The sequence below is a fragment of the Haemorhous mexicanus genome, chromosome 1 (assembly GCF_027477595.1).
Source record: "Haemorhous mexicanus isolate bHaeMex1 chromosome 1, bHaeMex1.pri, whole genome shotgun sequence".
NCBI classification, from domain to species: domain Eukaryota; kingdom Metazoa; phylum Chordata; class Aves; order Passeriformes; family Fringillidae; genus Haemorhous; species Haemorhous mexicanus.
Window position 1 is genome coordinate 73,063,363 of NC_082341.1, and position 23,374 is coordinate 73,086,736.

Consider the following 23,374-nt stretch of genomic DNA (forward strand, 5'->3'; position numbering starts at 1 on the left):
TTTGGCTTTTAAAGCATAAGACTGAGATGAAAATTTATAATAAGATACTCAACTCTACAGTGTTTTAAGAGACACGCCAGAGAATTCAAGTGCCTTGGTGATACTTATGTGCAGTTACTGCACATTAATGTGATTATTTTCAATCTACAGTGGAGATCTAGTAGAGTTGAGAATGGCATCAATTCAGAGCCTGAAGATTTAACATTATCTTTGCTTCAATTTCACAAACAAATAAAAGCAAAATTCTATTCTCGACATTTTGAACTCTCTATCAATAACAGTTTCTCAGTATAACTATTTAGTGGTGCATATTTAGTAGACCACTATCATGATTGTGCTAAGTTTGCATAACACAAAAGAAGTTAAAGACTAACACTGGAATAATAGGCGAGATGAAAGATGTAAATAATGAAATAAAAGTGCTGATTAAGAACAAGAGTAATAAGATCTTAAACAAAAAGTTTACTCTGGGCCAAACTCCATTAAAGGATTATATACTGCAGAGTATGGAAGCTGTACGTACAAACAAGGTTACTCTTGTTTCCTGGCAAAAAACCATTGACTTTCACATCTTAGAAAGTGTGAAAAATTAGTATTGCACTGATTAGTTATTACAAAAATTTTAAAAGACTGCTTCTCTCTAATTACATTTTAGCCAAAGGAATTTTTCTACGGTACATCTGTTAACAAATAGAAGGTGTCTGATTTTACTTTTGCAATTTTTTGGTTGTTAATGTATTTTAAATAGTAAAATGACAATTGAGAAAGCAGATTCCAACGCAGACCAATGTTTATGAACCCAAGGTGCTCATCTTCAAGAAGTATTATCACAGACTGCACCCCAAACAATGGGCTTTTTTTTTAAAGTATTGGCTTTTAGCATTTTGTTACTGGTCATTCCACTTCACTGTTACTTGGATTGCAACATCTCCTTTATTTGTGACTGCATTTACATACAAATCTAAATATTGACATACATGTTTTCAGGGAATTAAGATAACCTAGATGTTAGAGATGAAAACAAAATTAAATTTACTTCATGTTACATGAATTTTGATGATTATGAATTGCTTTGAGGCAATTTTCCTGTATGATACATTATTGATTTTACACAGTTGAACTGCTTTTTTCAGAAAAAATTTAAATTATACCCTAGCCACCCTAGTCAATATTGTGTCCTTCCTTCTTTGTTACCTTCCACTGGAACCTAAACTACAGACACCGAAAAACAATTAAAGCTGCACCAATACACAAAAATAAATAATTTCAGAAATGTCAACTATAATATTTGCCAGAACACTTACTGGATCAGGCAGGCTGCTACTGACCTTAAGATGCTTAAAAGCATAGGAAAAAAGGCTTCTGAAACTCTGCTAAAGGACAACAATCACTGAGAGACTGCCAGCCTCCACAAACTCAGTTTCTCCGAAATGAAGATGCACAGCCTGTAATTTTCAGCTTAAGATTTTGCAAGCAATTTCAACATGACTGATGCTTAAAGAACAAAGACATTTCAAGGAGTCATCAAAAAATTATGTTTAACTCTCATCCTCATATATTGATAGTGTAAGATCTTAAATACTTCCATTCCTCTTGTTTCAGAACAGACTGTCAAGAACTTTGCATTGTGCTCTGAACCTGTTACACGTCTTTCTCAAATTAGTGATCTTTAGTTATATTTTTACGCCACTTCTCTGTGCAAAAGTCTCATTATAAGGTTGTTTATGGACAAGACTCAAAGTTATACCTCGTTGAAGACGGCCTAGTTCTTAGGTTAGCTTTCCATAATTTGATTAGGATAAATACTGACAGATAGACTACCCAACTTTTCCTTCAAGTTCCATGACTACATCAGAAAGAACATTAAAACAGTCATAGCAAAACGTGGCAGGGAACTAAAAGAAGATATTTTTAAAACAAATTTCAATTACTGAAACATTAACCATCCCATGTAATCCAATTACTCAATTGTGATTTGTGGCTTTTTCAATTAAACTGAAGCAGATAATTTAAGGCAAAAATACATGTAATCAAATGCAACTTCTATTGTAAAACAACCTAGGAAAGAACCAAGTAGGGAAACAGACTAAAGGGTCACAAAAATATTCATTACATTACACAGATTATGCTAAAAGCTGTGAAAAGGAGCCAAAACACCACATCCTGCCAAGCAGAAGGAAGGAAAAGAATAAATAAGGAATCAGAAATTAAGCACTGATCCAGGAACATTCACAGAATTATTGTGAAAGACAGAAGCATTTCCAAAGCAACCAGTTAACACCCCCACCCCTCAAAAAAAAAAAGCCTTTTATGAATTTTCAAACCATAGCACATATCACAAGTTCACCGTGTCAGCTGCCAATAATTACTTGTATGGTATAAAAATTGTAGATTACAGGATCAGTACAAATTTCTTGAGGAATTTTCAAAGCCTTAAAATGAATTTATGCAAAACACACAACTAAGTCTACCATACTGTAGGTCCTGTCAACAAGGACTAAAACTTGCTCAAAGAGGTATGTTATTTCAAACCCTTTATTTCAGTGTCAGCTACAAAGACACTAAATTTCTGTTTGATATCTCTTCAGCTTTTGGGGTTTTTTTACATATTTGGTAATGTGCAATATTTACACAAAGCAAAACAAAGCCAGTCACTTTTTTTTTCCTTCCTTTTGTATGCTATATAGCATGAATGATTATGCAAACCACCACCTTCAGTTACATTCAAAATACACATTATGCATTCATAATTTTTAGTCATTCTCATTTTAAAGTTAAGGAAAACATACAAGCAAGATTGCTCATTTTCTTATGAAGGGGTATTTTTGATGAACCTTTACTTGGCTGATACATGGAGCTTCCAAGAAAAGACATTAAAATAATTTGTTTGTTGAAAATTATTTTTGTTGAAGTACGTAGTGCTGCAAAAGAACCTGGACATTACTGCTTATTCAAACTGACAGACAAAATAAATGAAACAATGTTTGATCTTACAGCCCCTGTTTTTACAATGCACATTGATATGGTCTTCCCTAACAAAAACATTTGTGCTACCACAAACAGATGGACCTACAGTAACAGTCTTGCTGAATGCTAATGGGTGCCTTAAGCAGAGGAAAGACTATTAGAATACCATGCAGGTTTACTGAACTCACCTGACAGAGGTGTAAAACCATTTTCTAGGAGCAGAGATGCATGCACAAAAGTAAGAACATGATTGCAAGTAATAGACTTCCATGAAATTAGACACAACATCTTCAAAATTAACAACAAAATAGCATGATGAAAATAAAATGTAAAATTTCAGGGTTCCTCACCTCGCGCTTCGCAAGCAGCACATTAGGGACAATATGAGGCAGGCAGCGTCCCAGCATTAACATGACACTTTTCTCACTGTCTGCAATCCGAGATACCTAGAAAACCAAGTTGCTTGTTGGCTTTTTTTAGAAGCACAGGAACAGAAAAATTCCATTTGAAAGGAATAATAAAAATTGCAGCAGGCTGATCACTTACCAGAAAAGTATTTAATTTATTCTTATACATGAAGCTGTAAGTTTTTGATGTGTCAATAATTTCAAAAGCATGAGCAGAGACTCAAAGTTCCCAGTAATTACACCTCTATCACTAGTTTTCATATTTAGCATAAAATCTGAGAACATATCTTCATTTCTTAGCTTTCATGCACATAGATTCATCTTTCCATGTCTTGTTTCAAAGCAATTATTGCTTGTTTAACTATTGCCGCCATGCAAAATGAAGGATCTTTTAGTTTATGTCAACTAGAAATATACCTCTGATCCCAAACGGCTGTCTGCTGACATCCGACAGAAAGACAGTAGCGCTTGATGGAAAGCTGGTGACAATTTCCTGAAATATCACCAAAAAGGGAGAGGGAGAAGAAAGCACAAATCAGAAAGGTGATAAAGCGAGTCCTTTCACTCTGGTTTAATCAGCTAGGTAAAATGACACCCAGAAAGCATGTTTAAGTGATTCATACTACAAAAATTTTAAAATGATCTTGGACTTTTAGAGTATTTAGTTTGTAGCAAGAAAAAACCCTGAGTGTCCTAATTAAGAAGTTAGTTTTAGTTCCAAAAAACACAACATCTTTCAAACTGCTGCACAGACAAAAAGAGCACTAAAGCATGAAGAAAAGGAAGCTTAGGCAATACAAGAGGAAGCTTACAATTATGCAAACGGGGTGGGGCGGGTGCAGAAATCACAAGAAACAATTTTTTGCTTAATGCTCTGATTCTTCAAATTGCACAAAAGCATTTGAGTAGTCAGTCAAGTTATGAACTTCAGGGTTAACTAGAGTTTGCTCAGCTGCCACTTTGGGATCTAACTTTGGGTTCAAACGCTGCCAGAACCTCAAAATTGATTTTAAACTGGTGTCTAAGCCATCTGCACAGGCACTGCCTCATGGCCACATCCAGCACCAGCCAATGCAGCCGAGCTACTCAAAGCCTTAAGCATCCATATCAAACCCTGATAAAAGCTTCAAAACAGCCGTGTCTGAAGAAGGTAATTTGGCAGAAATGTTCTCAGAAAGCAGTTACTGACCACTACCTCAAAGAGGCAAGCAGCAGCACCCTATTATTTCCAGTAATGACAACTTCCTCTGCTTTATTGAGGCCTTGTACTTAGATGCTAATCTAACACTGCTTCATCCACTATGTTTAAAGAAGAAAGACAACATCTGTCTTCCAAAATATGCACAGAAAGCATCTCACCTATTTCCATCATCTGGTGTTTGAGTCCTCTAATGACACTGAGAGGAGGCAACTCCTACTTTTTATGTGGATATTGGTAACACCTTTGAACCCTCAAAAATACACACGGGTGCACAAAATCCAACACACAAACGATTATGTGCATGGACATACATTTAGACTGAATAAATTGAAACTTAATACTTCTTGCAGTAAATACATCATCATTCACCCTTTTCTAACTGAAAAAGACCATTAAGAATCAAAGCTCTTACTTACAATTACTTAAACTAATTCAAGAGGACATCATAAATATACCAGTTTTCCTCTTCTCACTATTTAAAAAATTATGATAAGTAAGAATTTTTATTTATTGCTTAAAATATTTTTTTAACAGTATGGATTTTTAAATACATTTTAAATTTTAATGAAGGAAGCTTGTTTTAATTCTATTCAGCTTGGTTTTGTGCAAGGTTCACTTTAAGAAAGTTACTAAACTACTTAAACAGTAGCAAGTTGTAAAAGACCTCTTTCACAATATGTTAGTCCTTATGCTGTAAAATATTCTTGAGTGACAGATTTACAGACTCTACTCAAGACTGCAGAGTTTTTTTACACTGGGAGAACATTAGCAAGCAGTGCAAAGCAGCAGCTTAACACTAAAACAGAGGCGAGGCCTTGGCAAGCCCTTTGCCCAGTCTGTCCTTCAACCTGGCATTCATTCTACAGAAAAATCAGACCCTTTCCCACTTGGAATCCTAATTAAAATCCTACATAAAGGCAAAGTTCCATTCCTACTTTGCAGAGAATGAAAAGTAAGTATGACAATATGTCACCGAATTTCCCTGTGGGTTAAATAACAGCAAGCTCTGGGTAGCATGGATCCTCTTACAATTGCTGGCTATACTTGGAGTCCAGAAAGCTTCTCCTTAATGAAGTCTCACAAAATCCTTGATGGCTATGCTGACAAAAACAATAAAAGACCAAGGCCTCTTGCACACATGTCAGTGGCAAATCTCTTCAAGGGCCAACAGATGCCAGCAGTGAAGACGTCCGAATATAAGAAAGTACAATGCATAAAAAGCCCAGGCGCTCCTATTCTATTCTATAACTCTGGGACAAGAGTCAATTCATTCAAAAAGCCAGGACTGCTGTATACAGAAAACACCTTGTATTTGGTGCAAATTTCCACACACCTCAAATTAGTTGAATAAACACATGTGGTGCAGTCTATTTAAACCACTGCTAGTGCTTTGCACTGCCATCTGTTAACTGAGGCATTTTTCCAACGATGGTCATGTCCTCATTTGCCAGCATGCATGCACAGCTGCTCTGAGTGCAGTCACACAAGGCAGGCTCACTTCCCCTTCTCTCTTCCCATCTGGGCAAGATTTATGCCAAGAAAACACTCTATAGATACAGCAGTAATGATCTTGCCTTTTAGGATAGAGTCTTAGTTGTTAACCCTTCTTGGTACATTCTGAGTAAAGGATAGCAATTGTCTTCCATAAATAAACATGGATTGAAATCAGTAAATATCCAGTATGTCCATTGTGCTGCTTCTCCCACAAATCTCAAAACATTTAACAAATAATCTATTTTTTCAGTGAGAAAAATTACCGTATTATTATAAACCTAGGATATAATCCAGGAAGAAAATTTAGTACTAGATACTGGTCTATAAAACACTGTATCAAATATGCTTTCCTTTGACCCTTTGCTGACATATTAAGCCCAAAGCAGAGTACAAAAATAGCTACATATTACACATGCATTATTTATTTCTGCAGTGAACTGCATTTGAGGAGACTTGTGAATTTAACTCCACGGCGATTCATGGCTTCATTGAACTGCTTTTCATATAAATCTATGTGCAGTTATAGTTCAAACATCTGTGAGCAGCAGAACAAATGCTGTTGTTCTAGTCTCTGCTGTCATAAATTCCACTGGAAATACACAGTTCATTCCTCACTCAGTGATTTAATCCTATTTTGATATACGCCCTCACTATGCCCAAACCATCAATCTAATATTTATGCACTTAATGCCACCCAGCACTCACCATTAATCTGAGCAAGAAGAAACTTGCAACAAGCCAAATTAAAGTAGGCAGACAAGTATTTAGCAACACCTTGAAGTTTTGATTACTACATAGTTTGGATTTTTAGCTAGGATATGAAAGAAACTTAAAAATCTGGAAAGCTTAAACCGATCCACTGACCACTTTGCAGAAAAATCTAACCTGTTCTACTTTCCTGTCAAACACTAGTATAGTCAACTAAGAGAGAAGAAATTTGTTATGCGACTCCAAAGAATTATATTCAGAAATCTTTCCTCCTGTCCAATTCTAAAAGTTAAGATATCACTGAAAAAGTAGCCCTGACTCTAGAAGTTAGTGCAAGAAGTAAGAAAATTCAGAAAAAGCAGGATTCTTAGGGTTTGTAAGAAAAGGCAATCACTAGCAGGGTTAGCAACTCCTTTTTTTCAGGTGTTCCTTTTCTCCACCCCACTACAAGCTTGCATTTATTTTTCCATCTGCACAGAATGTCACACAGATTTCTACTTGGTATTTTCAGACAGAAAGATAATTCTAGAAGCAAATTACAGTATCAAAACCAGCAAAAGCTTGCTAAGGGACAAAAGATAAAGCAGGAAGGCTGCCTGCTTCCCTACAAACAGCAAGAGTAAGACCATAAGGTGAGCTACTTGCTTATATTTGTCTGAAGTGGTAACAACTACAAGTTGTACATACCCTCATTATGTTTGTAGTCTGTGTTACTCCTGCTAACTACAGTGGTTTATCTATCACTTAATGAACAAATCACCTCTCTTTTTCACTATAGAAACACTTTTACAGGTTGAAATGGCTTTCTTAAGAACACTTACAAGCACAAACTCAGTCTCCAAGTAATAACACAACACGAATACCCTAATTTAGTTAAAAGAATCATGGCTACCCAGTGAAGGCTTGCCCCAAAATCAAAACTCAAAAAAGCAGTATGCCATTAGACACCTTTCTGATAATTACAAAATAAGTAAAGAAAAAATAGTACTGCTCTCTAGGAGAGTTATACACATCCATGCATAAAAAGCAAAAAATTTTCCCAACAACTCTTCAAGTAGAAGAGAATCTTTAAATTAAAACTTAAAAGAGAACAGAACTCTCTTACCTTCCCATTCACTATTCTGATTTCATCTATTTTTTTGTTGCAACAAACAGGGCTGGGTTTAGAAACAAGTAGAAAGTGAAAAGAATTTCTGAAATTTAATAGTAAAACTGTAAGTTTGTCATATGTACTCCTCCCTAAAGAGATTAGGAACAATATTAAAATATCAGCACTGTACCCTAGAGGTATGTTAAGTCTTTTATTTGCCTTCAAAACACAAACAATCTATTCATTTGGCAGAAATTCACTGCTAGAAAATTATCTACTCACTTTACAAGAATTTTTAATATTACCACGCAGTTTACAACTTATCACTAACCTATTAGGTTTATCAAAGTGGACTGCAGCTTTAGATGATGGAGGACATGAGGACAGTTTCTCTGTCTCTTTAGAGGGCACAGAATTTAGCATATCATCTTTAGAAGTCCTTGAATCCACTTCAGCTGATAAAGCAAGGCTTGTTTCCTCAATGTTTCCATGTTTACTGTCATTCTCAGAGCCCTTGATATCCAAGTACCGTCCATTGTCCTCTGAGACTGTGAGAGGCACTTGTTTTAAAGAAGGATGGGGAGCTACACCATAAACAGTTGACATAGTAAAGTTTTCATTCTTGAGAAGATCTATTTCACTGAAAAAGCAAAATATGAAATATTTTTGTAGCTTTCATGCAAATGCTGTTCAAATCACACCACTGCAGCACAGAAATAAAGACAACATACTGAAGAGCTCAACATACTCTTAAATTAATGTATGTTTAAGAATTCCTCTAACAGAAATGACTTTCATCACACAAACTGTTCAAATAAGCACTAGTTTCATTGAGCATTTTAGTAAATAATTAGTAGCAGGAAAAATGTTGCACTCTGAGTGAATCAATGAAACAAATGAGTAGCAACAGTTTTATCTCCTTCTGGTTGAAATCTGAGCAGTGAGACACAAATTGTCATAAAACAGAAGATTATCTAGAATGCAAAACTTAAAATACTAGAGTGGTGAATCAATATGTACTATCCTATCTGGCTTTGAAATGTTAACTATGCAAGTCAATAAAGCCATTTAATGCACTTATGCACACAGAGCATTAGTACACCTCTTAAGAGGAATGTTATCTTGTGGCTTACAGAATTACATGTTTAAAACTTTAAAGTATCTTTAAAGTCAAAACTTTAAAGTATCTTTTTTTTTTTTTTTGCTGTTATTAAAGATACCGTCATGTCTTCTAGTCTTGCTCTTCAGAAAGAAAAACTGTTGACATCAGATGTTAAAACAAGCATCTTTCTGACAGCGTTTGCAAGCTGTACACACTAAGGAGTGACATATAGCTAATTGAAAAAAAAAAAACCTATGCAAAACAGATCAGAGGCCATTGCTTTCAAAGAAATAAAGAAGTTACATTGAAAGAACAAAATTGGTTACAAAATTAAATTGTATAGGTAATACAGGGAAATAGTCAGTTTGAAGTCTCTTCCTTTTTCTAAATCAAATACTATGTATTGAAAAGGAAAGACTGCCCTGCCCTGAAGAATTCCCAGTAATTTCCTATACCTAAGTTATGGTTCCATATATGTGTTAGAAAAACATTGAAAAGTTATCCAACATTTATCAAGAGTCAAGTAGGTTGATAAGAACATACCTTTCAAGTCTTTGGATTTGTTCCATCAAAGACCATTTCTCACTGTTTAACACACTAATTTGATCTTCTAATTTTTGCACTATTAAACATTGCTAAACACAAGACAGAAACAGAAGAGTTTAGTACAATAAAGTTCAGCATTACATCAAACAGCTGTAACATTTCTTCTGTACAGTCTTACTTCTATTGACTGTGGTGCTGTTTCAAACACAGGGACGGTCCCAAGTATAGGAGTGTCAGCCTCTAACTCATCATCTTCTACACCAACTGATGCATCCACCACATCTTTTGCAGCAACATGATGGTTTCCAAAGTCACGGTAGAGTTGTAACAGGTCAGGAGGTTTTGGAATATTCAATCCTACATCATCCCAAAGTTCAAAATCCTTCAAAAGAATAAAAGAAACTAAAGCATACAATATACTGCCTTTTATTTTCTTTTCTCTTCCTCATTTGACCACAGGTGATGCTATAGCAAAATAATCGCATCAAGACTGCATTGCAGTAAACCAGATAGAAGCTTAACTCAGCAAGGAATAATAGGAGAGGAAGGATCCACTTTGTGAACCAAAGCAGTTTGACCATAAAGGCAGCTCTAGGTAACTAGAAAGAGAACCTTTCCAACCACTTTCTTTTTTGCTAAGACATAAACACTTTTTAGAATCAGAAATAATATTGCTCAAATTCTAGCAGAAGCCAATAGAATTGATACAAGGCAGGAATATTGGCTTTGTTCCCATTTCACTCACAAGTGCAGGAGTAATTTCCCTAGGGAAGACAGGCACATATCACAGAATCATTTAGGCTGGACAAGACCTCTGAGATCAAGTCCAACCTTTGACTGATCATCACCATGTAAACAAGACCAGAGCACTAAGTGCAACGTCCAGTCATTTCTTGCACATGTCCAGGGACAGTGACTCCACCACCTCTCTGGGCAGTCTGTTCCAATGTTTAACATCTCCATGAAGAATTTCCTCCTGATATCTAATATAGCTTAAACAGCTCTATAGAAGACTGATAGTGAGATGCAAATAACACAAGGGCCTCCTGTCTCAAACCATCACTTATCTTCTTCCGTTTCATATTTATATCTTATCATCCTATTAACACAAGAATGTTCCATGTCTGTATATACAAGTAAGTTTGTGCACTGCTACACAGGAATTGTGATGGTCTCTTTAATGACAATAAATTTAAGTATTCATTTAAGCTTTTTTCCTATTTTTCCCAGTCTTCACTATATTTTCTCCATAGTCTGGTCACATACATTTCTCTGAAGAAAGATTATTTTCTCAAAGAATTAGGTGAATAATGTAGAAAAAATGTGCCTACTCTACATTAATTGCAGTATGTTTATATTTACTTTTTAGAATTAAGAATTTTGCTCTTTTTTGCTAGTTGTCTCACAACACAAAACATTCTCAGTTGAGAGCACAAATAGGATAAACTGTTCATCTTTTCTTTTTGGGGGACTGTATTCTCACAAGTATTTGGATGTTAAGTGCAAATATTCAGTGGAGGTGGAAAATTCAGAAATTCTATTTAACAACATATGTGCTTCACAGATTAGGATATGAAATGTAGGAAAAGTATAAGAGGACAAGTTTCAGATAAAACTGGATGAAATTCTGTATTTAATTCTTCTGGTAATATTCCCATTTTGTGATGAATACATATTGGGTGTTGATATTACTGGGTGTTTTGTCTACCCAGAAACAGACAGAATGTAATTAGAACCTTCCAAACATTCTCCCCAAGATATTCTTCCCATCAAATTTAAGCCAACAGAGATATAAAACTGATCATCTTAACAAAAACGCATCAAAGCACAGCTATGATGGGGAAAAGCCAGGATAACACCTTATTACCAAGAGCTTATTCAATACTGTACTCAGTGCCACAGGTGATTAAGTACTCTCTCACACACACACACACACACATCCCCAGAAGACAGCCAATGAGTAAATTATATATTCTGCACAAGTCAGCTGAGTAGGACCAATGGAAAAGATTACGTTTGAGATCCAGATCCTTGAGTTGAACTGAATGTGTGTCACACCAGAATACAAGGAAATATCTAACTCACAGTATTTCACTTCTTCTTTTGCTTCCTTTAAAGAATGCAAGCACTCTGTCTCCTTCCTACAAATTTTGGGAAACTACTGCTCAAACTGCTGTGTTTTCAAACCATGGTTTATATATGAAAATGCTAACTAACATATTTAACCTTTAGAGTACTCATGAAGTAAACTGCATGCACAGGAAAAAATCACTTAAGTTCACTTGAGTTTATGACAAGATCAGAATATGGAAAGCAGGCATGCAAAAAACCTCAAAACCACAAGGAAACTTTACCTGGTCATGATTTTCATCTGAAAATGTTATTGATGTAAGCTTGTAACTATTCTTCAATAAAAATTCATTAACTAGGAAGTTTAGAGCTCTTTTCTCAAGAGGTCTGATTGGCTCCTGGAAAAAAAAAAAGAAAACACACTAGATCTTTGGTTTATGTTCCTTCCAACTTTCAAAGCATATTCATACTAAAATCCATGCAAAATTAATTTATCACCAGCCACCTACCTGAATTTCAGGACTTGATTTATAATTTTTTCGTTCCTGCAAAGGAACTTCATTTTCTGGGGAGGAAAAAAGAAGTAACTAAATTTTACTCTCTCACAGAGGATAAGCTCAGCTACTTCTACATTGTTTAAAGAAAAGTCTTAAGAAAAGGTTTATGTACACCACCTGCAGCCTGAGTCAGGTTGGCTCGAAGGGCCTGTATGGTCTCCTTGGCTTTCCGTAGTTCAAACTCCAGGACTGGACAGGGATTTGGATTAAACACACACAGGCATCCAACCAAGGCAAGGGAAACAAAAATAAAATATAAAAAGCAAGGATGGGTGTGAAAAAAAAGATACTGTTTGTATTAAACGTAAAGCATGCAATCTTTATGGAACTTATGAACACATGCAGCAGAGTTGGTCTGAAAGCAAACTGGTGAACATTTTCCATAGTTTCACTGGCCTTAGCTTAGCTAAGTCAAAATTTCAAGCTGTCTGACAAGGACTCGCTGTAAGGTTTTGGGAAAAGATTTGGGAACTGATGCTGTCAAATGTTTTAGTTTTTTGGGAGCAAGAGGAGTATGTGGGCAATAAGAACACAGATCTAAATGAAACATGTATGTTGTGGCAGCAGAGGAAGCTGTCTCCATGTAGCAAAGCTTAAACCATGAAGTGAATGTACAGTCCCACTGACACCACAGACTTCTTTTGGAAAATAAAACCATAGACCAAAATTTTAGTAGTTTAAATTGGAGATCTTGAAATGTACTTTATCTTGCTAAAAAAAAAAAAAAAAAAAAAAAGTTATTTTAAATTCTATTTAAAAATAGTGGAGTTTTAGGAATGTCCTACACTTGATCAGGATTTTGAATTCAGGTCACTGAATTCAAAGGAAGAGAGATGTACAAGACCAAAAACACCAAAAACACGCAGCTCTGCTGCAGTACTTACAAAAAAACTTGAAAGGAAAAAATTCTTTGCACCATTGTTCTTGAAAGTTTACATCGATTTTTCAAAGACCTAGAGTCAGCTTTAAATTCAAAAATACTTAATTCTAGTTCTGCACTCTCTCTTAATTCATCTTTCCACTTCCCTAGTCACTCTTATTTGTTTCTCATGCTCCAATGTTTCTTCCAAAAAGGGCCAGTGGTGGTTAGGGTGCACTGGGATTTCATGTGTTTTGATGCTGAGGTCGTATGTATATGGTGGCCTCAAATTTTAACCCCCTGGACCGTTGCAAAAGATATATCGCAAATGTTCATTTAACAGTCATTTACATGTGAACATCTAAGGAAACCTATTTAAGAGATGACCAGATAAAGACATGCATTTCACTAATTCTCAGATTAATCTAATCACACTGAAATATACAGTTACCAGAAGGAAGGACTCTTAACTAGGAGAGATGAGCACAGAACACCTACCACACTGAAGTGTTAGATCACCTATTTAGAATAGGTGATCTAACAATAATAATAATATCTACTTTATTCCCTAACAAAAGGAAAAATGTTGTAGTGACTTTTAACAAGAAAGTTTCAATGAGATCTTTAATCACTGCCTGGAAACAATTCACCATGGCATTTTGAAATATTTACACAGAACACAATGCACAGCACAAACACTGCATTGGCCCTTGCTGGTAAGAAAATGTTACTGAAGGCTGCAAATAAAACCAATTCCACTTTTGAGCATCTGTAACTAAGACTCGTGGTAATTAGCACTCATGGAAAAAAGATTCACTCAGTTTGCAGTTCTGCATAAAAACTGAAGGAGTTACTACAATACATCACATTTGCTACATGAAAGTAACTTGTTTGATGCACAGAATTTTACTGCAGCAATACAAAAGCGCAACTGAGGATACAATGAATAAAATATGTAAAATCTCTCTAGTATTCAGCAATGCTGATCTGCAAATACTTCTGTGCAACAAAGTTAGAAAATGCTCTCATCATAAAGTAAGCACCTAATTTTAGCACTTCCTTGCATTTGAGTTACTTATTCATAGTTGTAAGAATCTAATTTGTTACTTTTTGAAAATTTTAAATAACTCAAATTAAGTAATTTTTCTTATGGAAATAACTACGTGTTAACATTTTACTCTTGTAAAATATTTTCAAAGACCAGAACAGTTGCAGATCAGGAGTGCCCTGAACTAGAATGATATAAATAATAAAAGTTAGAAAAACAATGCAAACTATAAAAACTCAGGAATCCAATTAAGGAAAATAGGAATAAGACATGTCTGAAGGCATAGAAAGCCAAAAAACTCATGTCAGACAAACCCATGTCAGACGGCAAGAATTGATTTTTAGTGAACTGCGATGATGCCGACAATTCTTAGAAGTCATTAGGACTTTACCCACTCAACCTTAAAAGTAGATTACTCTGCTGCATGTTTCTGTTACATAGTAGAAGATTCTAGACATAGTATATTTGAGAAGCTGTCACTTGGTAGCATATCAAAACAGCCACATAATCCCACCACAACACAGCATTGTTACAGTTCCACCTCATCTAATCTTACTCATAGCACCATGATAATTGCCATCATACAAACCTTGATGCTTTCAAGTCACTCACAAATGTTGCTTTTATTTGAAGAAGTTTATAGGTGTTTATACAATTATACATGTAAATAGCTATAACATTAACTTCAGTCAAATGTTAAGCTGTGATTAAAAGCTCTTTAAGTTATACTGAAATGTGTTCTTCTCCCAAAACATGTAATGATTTTTAATTCAGCATATCTACCCATTAAATCAACATTAGTAATCCCCACTTGTTGACTCTATAGCATTCTCTTACACAAAAAGGCAACCTTTGAACCCTTTCATTTGTAACCATTATGAACTACTGACTTTTAATATAAACGACCTGACTCCTCTCCCCTTCTCCTGTTACAAAGCTGAACCTACCCCTTCAGAAGCACTGAGAAAGCAAAGCTAAAGTTTAGCTTCATACTTGACTAGGCTGATAACACACACAACTCCCACCAACTGGTGAAGGCGTTGACACTCCTTAAGAATAATGCACAAAATTTTTGCGGCAGACAGCCTAAGAAAGGAAAGAATCAGATATTCCTCTGTGCCAGGAAAGCAAGGAATAGAAATTTAGAGCCTTGAGGTTGAGTAATCTTCCTACAAGGAAAGGACATTTCTGAACAATTTAGTTTGCCTTAGGGGAGAAAACTATCCAAATTTCAACAGCTCTTCTTATTAAAAGTAATGGCTCTTAAATGGTTTTTTTGTTATTAAAAGTTTCTAATCACTACAGCTACTACCCTAAAAAAAATTACAAAGCCTAACTTAAAATGGGTGAATCTTTCAAGCGAGCAATGATGCATTGGACCAAGGTTTTCAGATCAGCAATTTTTAAATGTTTCAGTTTTCATGCAGCTAATCTAATACACCTTAAAAGAGAAGTGCATATCAGGAATGAGTAGCTTGTCTGATGAGCTTTCAAATTTCAAAATTAGGCTTTCTCAAGGGTCTTATTCTATTGACTCACATTTGTGAATGATTTCATAAGTTATTGGATTGGAGATACCTACAAAGAACCTATAAAGAGCCACCTGCAATTGGGATTGATCTAGTTGAGATCTATATGAACAGCAGTCTTGTTGAGCCAAGGCCAAAAAGATGAGGAAATAAACTACTTCTAAAATCATCAAGCATTTGTGTTGTGTAAGCAGTAGTATTCTCAATTATATTAGAATTTTATAATCTACATTTAGAATACCTTGTCAGGTTTTTGCATACCTCACTATGAAGTACCCAGTACTTCAGATAATGGTAGAAGGGTAGTTTTGTGTTGCGAAGCCACTATATGGCATTTGGACATTTTCTTTTAAACACAGTTTTCCTTTAAAGTATCAAGGGTCCCTGTGCTTACCCAGATTTCCTCACTTTCATACTGTTACAAGCTCTGTTGTTCCACAACTGCCATTTGGAGTCCTTTCTCCTTGCCAAGTAAATGCAGAGCTCCAGATGTCCTAAATCATGTATGACATCCTATTAAATTTGATGAATCTGTACATACATTGTGAATCAATCAGAAGAAATTTAAATTCTCTGACAATAGCTAGCAATGAAACCACTGTCCCAAACATATTTCAGGACCAGAGGTCCCCCAACTCCCACTTTCCTGATGGAAGTTTTAAGAAAAAAAGCAGCCTTGAAATGTGAAACACTTCAGTACTTAACCCAAATAGCCCCGAATCAGAAAGCTGTACTTCAGCACAAGATATGACTACCACAGTACAAAAATAAAGACCAGCAGGAGGGTTCACGGGCAAGTAACAGAGAACTTGTCACTCTAATAGTGGGAAGCCAACACTTGACTCAGTGGCCTCATTAATGCTTTGAAGTTAATGAGACAGGACCACCTACAGAGAAGACCTGAACTACAGCTGACTTGTCTTCAGCTTCAAACCCTGGGGACCTTCAACCTGGAAGGAAATTTAAGAGGCTTACAATTTCTTCACAGGCTTAAGACAGGCAATGGGAAGACAAAACCAGATCTGCTTTCAGGATGAACAGAGTACACACACAGTATTAGCAAGTGACTGCTGTACTACAGATGCCTTTTGTACTGTTTTTAAAGTTTGATTTTTTAAAAGATTTTCCTCTGATTTTGGTGTGCACAATTTAATAGTGCCTACTAAAAAAAACACAAAAAAGGGTTGTGTAAAAAGCAGAAACTGTGAACCTGAGTCTAGATAAATTAAATTCTCAAAAATAACTGTTTTTTGAACTGGTCCCTTCCTTTCAAATCTTATTCTTCTAATCAGAGACACACAGACTAGCTAGAAATCAATGCAAATACAGGGAAATCTGAGAATACACATGATTGAAATGTAGTTTGATCATAAGAATTAATTTTATCATCTTTGCAAACACAGCATGTGTTTTGAAAATTATTAGATTCTCAAAAATTATTAGATTCTCATCTTTTGAGTTGATGTCAAAGGCAGGTTAACATTTTGAATTATGCAAAGTAAGGGGTTTAGACCATGGCAAATTTAAGATACGGCAGAAGATTCAGTTCCTTAGACTGAATGTCAGGTAACCTATTTTAAACAAACCTTGTGGGTATTCAAGTTAGGTGTACCCCTATTACACAGGAAGAGAGTAGGTTTTCCATTTTCTAGCTGCTCTCTGGAAGTTATGAGTATTTGGAGGTCTGCTACCCCTAACAAAATTTTCAGTACTCAGTCTATCCCAGGAGCAATTATTTCAAGCATTTAATCCATGACTTTGCATTCAAAAGTTACCAGTCTTAGAGAACAAGTTGTTTCCATTTAGTAAATTGCAAGCTGTAGAGATGCATTTTGGTTTGTTTCATCTCTTAGTGGATTACAAATGTATTATCCAAATTGTTACATAACTCTCATTTTCATTAAGATCAGGTAGATAAAGAAGAAAATTTATGTTTTCTAAATTGCAGTTAGTTTTGTCATACTTTTCCACATGCTGACTGGCTTCTAGGACTCGCATCTTTTCAGTCAAACAGGTGATAATACTATAGAATGGACTGACTCAGATTCCTTCCAGCAGATTTCCCAAGTGAAAAGCTCTTTTCGCAACTCTTCAAAACATCCTTGCTTCTAGGCCAAATTTTGATTCTAATTCCAGATGGAATGAAGTGGGCTAACAGCTTTTAAGTACTGAAATCAATTTCAAACAAGGTTGATACAGCTATTTCCAGGAATTTTTGGGCTGTTAAAACAACCAAAAAAAAAAAAGGCAGCTATGTCTACCACTACTCATAATGGGCAAATGGAATATGGTGGCTTTAGATGATAATATATGCATACATTTTTTGATTTGGGGCTTTCTAACATAGCCAAGATACAAAAGTATTTGTAAAGTGGGTATGTTATAACCTCAGTTTTCAAGACCTTCTGACTTAGAACCAGTTTAGCAGTCTCATTTAGTGACTGATGTGCATTTATGTCCTATCTTTCATTTGATATGATAGGGAACTGATATGGAAATCATGTGTTCTGTCCAAACAGTAAAACACAAAGATAGGAGCATGAGAAAGGCAAATGCCTCTCAAAGAGAAACGATTCAAACCTCATATTCAGAACTATCAGAAGAAAAATATGACTATTAGATCATGGCCCCAAGATTTCACAACAGATTACAATTTTAATCTCCTAAGCATCAAAGCACTTAACAGAAAAGAAAGAATTTTAGAAGAAATAAGCAAGATGGACTTCTAGTTAAGTTTTAAAGTGCATTTGCAGCTAAGAACAACTTCAAAAGCAGAAGTTATAAGCCAGAGTTTGTTTAAAGAAGGAACTGGATTTGCAAAATTTCTGAAAGCTCTGTTGACATAATTTTTTAATGTGCAAAATAAATACTTATCAGTTTTTGAAATTGCTTGGGAAGATAGCTTTAAACATGATTGAGGCAAAATATTTTAAGCAATTATGACTGAACCAGAATTTTAAGTACAAACAAAATATTTTTGAAAACTTCCAGTCTTTAAAAACATCCAGAAATAATATTCAATCTTACTTCATTCAAGTACTTATGTTACTTTCTAAGAATTCTTTGAAAAACATCTCTAAAGGAACACAGAACTCTAAATATCCTGACATACAATTTTCTCATCAATTACATATGACAGCAATCACTATGTAGCAATTATTAAAAATATTGATCAATTTTACTATTTAGTTAAACTTAACACTTAATTTTAGGCTATATTCATTTCATACTGGAAGTAACCAATATTTCATCACTTATGTTTTGTCAGAAGATTACTGGTTCTACTGGATGTCAATTCTGACTGGTCTATATTTCTAAAAGCATCTCTAATCCAATTCTAAGGACAGCTCCAAGCAAGAATCAAACCAGCTCTCTCAGTAACACCACTGCCAAGAAATACTGACTAGAATCAGGAAAAATCTACTACAATAATGAAAATAAATAAAATATTGGGATTTTGCTTGTTTCTTCCTTGCATTCCAGGACACAATTCACTAAGGCTTGGGCTCCTTAAACACAATTTGTTTAGAAGATTAGTTTTCTATTTAGAACTATTGCCTCCTTAAAAAGAACTATGTATATTGAAAAAGAGAGTAGCTAAATAGTAATAAGAATCCAGAAGTTTGCATACAAATTGAAGAACAGTTAAGTTCCTATATTACTAGACCAGAACACCAAAATACCTGGATTTGCTTTGTGTTTGTGAATTTAATCCAGTCCTTTAACTTAGCAACACTGGCAGGGTAAGAAGAATGAGATTTTCCCACCATTTCAGTCTGACCCAGAGATGAAATTTCAGAATGAAGATCCTTTACAGAACTATGTTTTGTCAGCCTTTTCGTTGCTTGGTGGTTCAGAGTAGAGACAATAGGGTGGAAGAGAGACATGGCAGCTTGCATCCCCTCAGGTTTCATAAAACTTAACCACGTGAGCAGAAGTCACAGCATGGACAACTCCCATGAGCTCAGGATATTGAACACTACTAACTGACAAGAGTAAACAGAGCTCTGTAGCCATTTCTAGAGAGATTTTATGGGTTTCTCTGTGGAAGCTGTGAATAAATATAAGAACTTGGAAAAAAAACGGGAGAGAGAAACATGGCTCACATGCAAAAGTGGCTAGTAAAATAATTTCTAACATAAGAGAAGGTCCTGCCCTTGGTGATGTAAGAGACCCTGAAATTAAAAGTGCCAAAAGCTCAGACCAAAAGGTGAAAACCCCAATCTTATACAAAGAATCAAACAGGAGAGAAAAGCACTACAATTAACATTTATAGCAAAGATTATGGAACTGAGGAAATCCTAAATTTGCTCTGGGTTTGGAAGTGCTTATTTGATCTTGATGAAAGCTATATTTAAGAGATGACTTGCAACAAATCTTTGTCAGAAAGCTCTAACCCACATAGTAGTAACAGACCACTATGCAGAGTAATTTAGTGAATGTTTCAGCTTAACAGTAGTACTCAGCAGGCAACAGCAAGATACAGTTCTATTGCCAAAAGCTGGGCACAATTTTCAAGTATACTGCGTGTTTCTGCACTGGTCATATCTGGAATCATACACAAGTACACCTGCCTGAATATTTACAGAAATTACAGCAGAAGTGTCCAACATCAAGCAACTAGTTAAAGCACCTCAGTGAAATCTTGTAATCTCCAGAAATGTTCATTTAAATATATTTATGCTAGAAACAACAAGTTAAACAGTAAAATCAACATTCTATGATTCCTAAAACATATAAAACACTTACCTGCTACTCTTTCATCCGTTTCTCTATTGCCATCATCAGAGTATCTTGCAAAATCTAGAGAATCAAGAGTACTGATGCTTCCAGCACGATCTTAAGGGGTAGGTGAAAAAAAAAAAAAAAAAGAAGATATCAGAAAGAATCCTGAAAAGCTGCCTCTTTTATAGAGAAAGTCACAGAGAAAGTTTTTGAAATGAGATGCTGTTTTGACTATAAATTGGAGGCTACATGTTCTGCAAAACTCAAGTTCTATTGCCTTTTCTGAAGGTCTGTAAGTAGAGAGTACATCAGTAAACTTGAACCAAAAATGCAGCACTACAGCAAGTTCACTGAACAGACTGTAAGATATTTTTGCTCTCCCTAAAAGATGGCGTTTCTAGCCTGTTCAAAGCAGATGAGGAGCAGTGCATTGTAGCACTTCCCCTTTTGCACAAGGGCCAAGGACTTTGGCTTGGACACCCAGGTGAGAATGTAAAAGAAACCAAACTGTTGTGTGACAAGTTTCAAGCAGTTCCCTTTTAACAGAAACCTGTGACTGCCTCCCTCTACTTCCTTTTCCCATGTTTAGTATTTTAAGGACCAAATAATTTTTTACATGTCTCTTGATCTAGCTTTTAACTTCAGTACATCCCCACTTAATTGATGTTTTTTAAGGAACACATTATCTAACAAAAGCAAAGGAAGCACAGTTCACGCTATTGCAGGTAAAACATTCACACTCTATAATTAAATTCTGAATTTTAAAAAGAAAAAACAATTAAAGAAATTCAGTAACCAGCATAAGGTTTGGATCTGATCTTGACAATTTTCATTTCATGGGAATGCCAAAGAAAAAACCATCAACCAAAATGCTATTTTGATAAGTCTATTTGAAGCACATATTCACCTTTTTATTACAAAAATGCAGAAATTAGTTGGCAACAGAACTTAAAATAAATTGAACAGGTTCTTAGCACAATTGAACACGCAGAAATTATATTAAGTACCTTAGTATCTTTCCTCTCCTTTTGAAATTAATTTCTATGTAGCACTTCAAAAATAATTTAAATTACATTAGAACTGTTGGCACATTAACAAAGAACGAACTCCACAGAGCTGTCAAGAAACCTCTTATCTGTCAGTGGAAATAGAAGCAATTTCATCACTTGTCAGTCAAACTCTGTCATGACTAACATCATTAAGTATTTATCTCCTCCCATTCTTCATTATGTAAAAAAAGAAAAAACAAAACAAAAAAAAAATCTATTAATGACTTTCTTTTTATATTTGTGTTTATTTTTACTGTAAGGTCTTGTGACATCCTCTCTACTTATAGACCAGCATCACACTCAAATATTTAAGAACACCTGAATTAAGACTGAATAAAGCATTTACACTTAAAAGATACAGAAGTACTAAAGTTACCAACTCTAGCTGAGTTCCACAACATCAAGACTTGCCTGAAAATCTTAACCTGTCCTTTCCATGGACATAAAGTATATCACATATACAGTTTATATGTACCAAAGGGGTTTTTCCTGTTACAATGCTTTCTTATCCAAACAACGAAATAAGCTGTTGCTCCTCAGTGAGTCTCTACTCAGTCATTGGTTTTAAACCTCCTTGCTCATATGCAACTTCCAGTCATTTTTTTCAGACCTTAGTCTGATTTAGTAATTCTCTGTAGGCTGTTCTATATAGCTTAGCAACACAGTACAAACTTTTCTTTTTACAGCATCTTTGGAAAATGGACTGCTGTGAAACTAAACCAGTGGGAATCATATTTGAAGAGATTAAGTTCAAAAGTAAACATGAATTCATGCAGTATGAGAGTTTTTAGAATTGACTTTTCAAAACACCCAGCGCCTTGATGAGTAGATATTGCTCCAACTTATTTCACTGAGAGCTACAAGATAATTTTTTGAAATCAAATTCCAGACAACATTTAAATGGAGATCTCAATGAAAAGCTGATGTTGAAGAGAAGTAACCAAGTCTCACATACAGCATTACAATGGCAAATGCAAAAATAAAACAGTTTCCCCCCGCAGTCTTGCCATGTTCACAGATCAATTTTCTAATTGAACTGTGAACAGAAGCAAAGTAACATCAGAGAAACAATGCTCAAATTTCAACTTAAGTCAACCACATCACAATTACTGAAGAATCCAAAACCATAAGCAACGTAACTTTTTCTTTATATGACTAGTGGTGCACTTCAGAGCCAAGGTTCTCCCCTGAGAACTGATAAACCCAGGCATAAAACACAAACTTATTTGCCAAAGCCAAAAACTTCTTGGAAAAAAACCAAACCACCAAAACACAGATGCCTATAAAAAAGCAGAGGGTAATCACAATCTTTGTCAGGATTTAGACAACAGAAGCTGTTTAAGATCACACCAGCAGCTGTGAATCCAACAACTCACAATATCACTCAGCTCTACAACCTTAGTGGTCCTACAGGAACAAGCAGCACCAAGGGGGTTTACAAGTTCAACACCCAGAAACCGCCTTAAGCACCACCCCTGCATGCACAGCAGCAATTTACATGGTTGAAACTTGTACGTACACCATTTTGACTTTGCTTTATCATTACCATGTTCATAATAAAAGCAAATATTGGACTTCCTTTCCATTGAGGCCCACACTGGGAAGATGCACAAACAGCTAGATTCAGATTGATGAAACCAAGGAAGATCTGCTAAGGAACCCAGCCCTCATGGGTTTCCTGATAACACTCTTTCACTCTGCCAGTAATGCTGATCCTCCTTCCATTACACAAGTCCACACCCATTAGCACACCCCTAACCCAAGATGTGACATTGTCAGTACTGTCAGGGCACACAGGCACTGCTGAACAGTGCCCACAGTGCAGAGCAGCAGGCCTGTGCCATCACCTCACCTGCCTAAAATGTCACCATGGGGAAACTGCATCTGTGGCCTCGCTACTTACCACTGTCTCTGTAGGCAGGCATCAGCAGAGGTTTAACTCCTAAAACTAATACCATTGTCTACAAAAGAATGGAATAACAACTTATAACCTTGTATTTTACACTTCCATAAAGGATGCAG

The 23,374-nt window shown here is 35.5% G+C and overlaps 1 protein-coding gene across 3 annotated transcripts in view; it reads right to left on the minus strand.

Moving 5' to 3' along the window:
• The window catches only part of RELCH (RAB11 binding and LisH domain, coiled-coil and HEAT repeat containing), a 76,401-nt gene that overhangs the window by 39,593 nt on the left and 13,434 nt on the right, over positions 1-23,374 (minus strand). For all 3 annotated transcript variants that reach the window (XM_059854197.1, XM_059854189.1, XM_059854207.1), the window contains exons 2-10: positions 20,328-20,417; positions 12,260-12,331; positions 12,095-12,150; positions 11,870-11,983; positions 9,694-9,897; positions 9,513-9,604; positions 8,199-8,507; positions 3,792-3,867; positions 3,318-3,413 (exon numbers count right to left, since the gene is read on the minus strand). In XM_059854197.1, the coding sequence (XP_059710180.1) occupies positions 3,318-3,413; positions 3,792-3,867; positions 8,199-8,507; positions 9,513-9,604; positions 9,694-9,897; positions 11,870-11,983; positions 12,095-12,150; positions 12,260-12,331; positions 20,328-20,417 (1,109 nt within the window). The remainder of the gene's footprint in view (positions 1-3,317; positions 3,414-3,791; positions 3,868-8,198; positions 8,508-9,512; positions 9,605-9,693; positions 9,898-11,869; positions 11,984-12,094; positions 12,151-12,259; positions 12,332-20,327; positions 20,418-23,374) is intronic.